The sequence below is a fragment of the Mytilus edulis genome, chromosome 6 (assembly GCF_963676685.1).
Source record: "Mytilus edulis chromosome 6, xbMytEdul2.2, whole genome shotgun sequence".
NCBI lineage: Eukaryota > Metazoa > Mollusca > Bivalvia > Mytilida > Mytilidae > Mytilus > Mytilus edulis.
The window spans coordinates 32,718,457-32,720,840 of NC_092349.1; the positions used below are offsets into that span (position 1 = coordinate 32,718,457).

Below are 2,384 nucleotides of genomic sequence, written 5' to 3' on the forward strand. Positions count from 1 at the left end.
TCGTTGGCATTCATTACCACATCTTAATTTTATACAGTAGGTTACTGATGGGCAGCAGAAGTCAACTTACGAAATCAACTAAATGGAAAAAGATTAAAACAAGTTTGGCTGTATTAAGCAAACAGTGTGTAAAAGCTGAGCATGTTATGACACGTCATTTTGCATAATTCTAAGTTTCCGGTCATGTTTGTCAGTGAATTAACTTAATAATGTGCACATGTCTTGTTTTATTTAAAAAAAACATAGAGTCATGAGTCATTCTCTCTCACCAGTGGCTTTAAACAAAAAAGCCAGCCTCCTGTCCTTTTTGGTTGCAAAGCAGTCAATAACTTTGTCAATATCAATGGGTGTCTCCTTGTACGCATGTAGTATACATAGCCCCGAGAGTCGATCTGTCGTCATTGTAGAACGCAGATATGTTTTTAACGACGCATTACACTGAAACTGCGTTCAGCGGTGGCAGTGGTGACTGGCATTGTCAAAAGTATCAGCAAACAAGTGTAAATGTATGGATACAGGTCAACATTGCACAGATTCAAACTTTCTGCAAGTGTACCAGGGATTTGTCCCTCTGCTATCGACCATCTCGCTTTCCACCTTTCCACCTCGATGTTGAAGGTATCACGGTCTGATTGAAGGTCTTCAGTAAATGTGTTAAAAAGGCGGTCAACAACTTGTACAGAGCAATTCTCCCATTTTGACGGAATCAAATACTGTACTACAAACCGGTCTTCATTTTTTATAAACCTATCTCTTAGTTCTTGAAGAAGGTGGTCAATGAACGGGATAAATAACGCTCGCTTCAAAATAATCCTTCGGGCCGGCAGCTGGAACATTTACCCTATGCTGTTGTCTTGTTGCCCCTCGTGGCATCGACGGTACTACATCAACACTATCAGCAAGAGTTACAGCACTGTTGTACAATTGGTCCCAATCGTCGTCGGACTCGCGTTTTCTTTGCAGCATTTCGACTACGACTTTGCTTTCCTCGACAGCCTGAATTAAGTCAAAGTCCTTAGTTTGCAAGATTGCAGACAGAGGAGACAAAGGTTGTAAAATAGTCTGAGTGACAACAAGACAAACAATGAAATCAAATTTAGTTATTGAACAACGATAACTTCTGGCTTTAGCATCCCCATCTTGCTCAAGATCCTCAAGAGAGTCACATACCACAGAGTATGCATGAAGAAAAGTGAACAAAGAATCTGACCTACTAGACCACCTTGTCTCACATAAGGTCTTCAACTTCTGTCGTCTACCCATTTCCTCCTTAACCACATTAGGGGCAGTACCCAAATTTTCTTTGAACGATGTCAAACGCTTCGCTGAATAATCAAAAGCGAACGCGATCGCCTGCACGGTGTCCATTAGATTTCGAACTAATGGTTCCTTGCAAGCATGTACTCTGACCAAATTAAGATTGTGTGCTTTACAGTGCACATATGAAGCAAGCGGCACTCTTTCACGTACTCTAGCCTGGACGCCACGATGAATCCCTGACATGTTTGCAGCACCATCGTATCCTTGTGCTCTCATGTTTGCTATAATAATGCCATATTTCTCTAGTTGAGTGAGAAAAATATCAGATAACGCTTCTCCTGTAGTTTTCTTACCTTCCGCAAAACCTAAGAAATCTTCATGAATGAGTTTGTCCAGTCTATCATAAAATCTAACACAAAGTGCAATTATTGTTTTGGTGGAGCAGTCTGTTGCTTCGTCCGCTAGAAATGCAAAGTAGCGAGAACTGTTGCATCGGGCAACAATGTCAGATTGTATTTGATCCGCACACAGCATAATCATTTCGTTCTGTATGTCGGGAGACGTATATTTGGTTCTTGGATCGCAAAATGTTAAATGGTTAGCCAAAATTTCGTTACCCTTTGCCTTGTCGTGAAGAATGGCAATGAAATTACTGTCGTTTTCCGCATGGCCTCTGAGCGCTAAATTCTGTTTTCCGCATAACAGAATTACTTCAATTATACTTTTCAAGATATTTCGATTTTTTGTAACTACTTGGTTATAGCTTGTAGAAAGTGATTGCAAAATATCTTGTGATTTTCCACTTCTTATACGAATAAATTGACAGTGTGTGTGTGTGTGTGTGTGTGTGTGTGTGTGTGTGTGTGTGTGTTACAAAAAAGTAAAATCACAAAAATACTGAACTCAGAGGAAAATCAATTTGGAAAGTCCATAATCACATGGCAAAATCAAAAATCAAAACAATTTAGTGTTGTGTTTTTGTTGTGTCATAGTTCTGCTTTTATATTTGATGCGTTTCCCTCGGGTTTAGTTTGTTACTCAAATATATTGAACTGATCTGGATATGACTCATTAATAAAAAAAAAAGCACGTGGGAGTGCGACGAGAATAGCCCAGGAAATATA

The 2,384-nt window shown here is 39.6% G+C and overlaps 1 protein-coding gene across 1 annotated transcript; it reads right to left on the reverse strand.

Annotated features, from left to right (window-relative positions):
• Positions 1–774: 774 nt before the first annotated feature.
• Positions 775–1,800, reverse strand: LOC139526354 (zinc finger MYM-type protein 1-like). The gene has a single exon (XM_071321490.1). The coding sequence runs from the start codon at positions 1,798–1,800 to the stop codon at positions 775–777; it is 1,026 nt and encodes a 341-aa protein (XP_071177591.1).
• Between the last annotated feature and the right edge of the window lie 584 nt (positions 1,801–2,384).

What these genes read in the sequence shown, in the direction of transcription:
- LOC139526354 (XM_071321490.1), bottom strand. Translation starts at nt 1,800, where the DNA reads ATGATTATGCTGTGTGCGGATCAAATACAATCTGACATTGTTGCCCGA.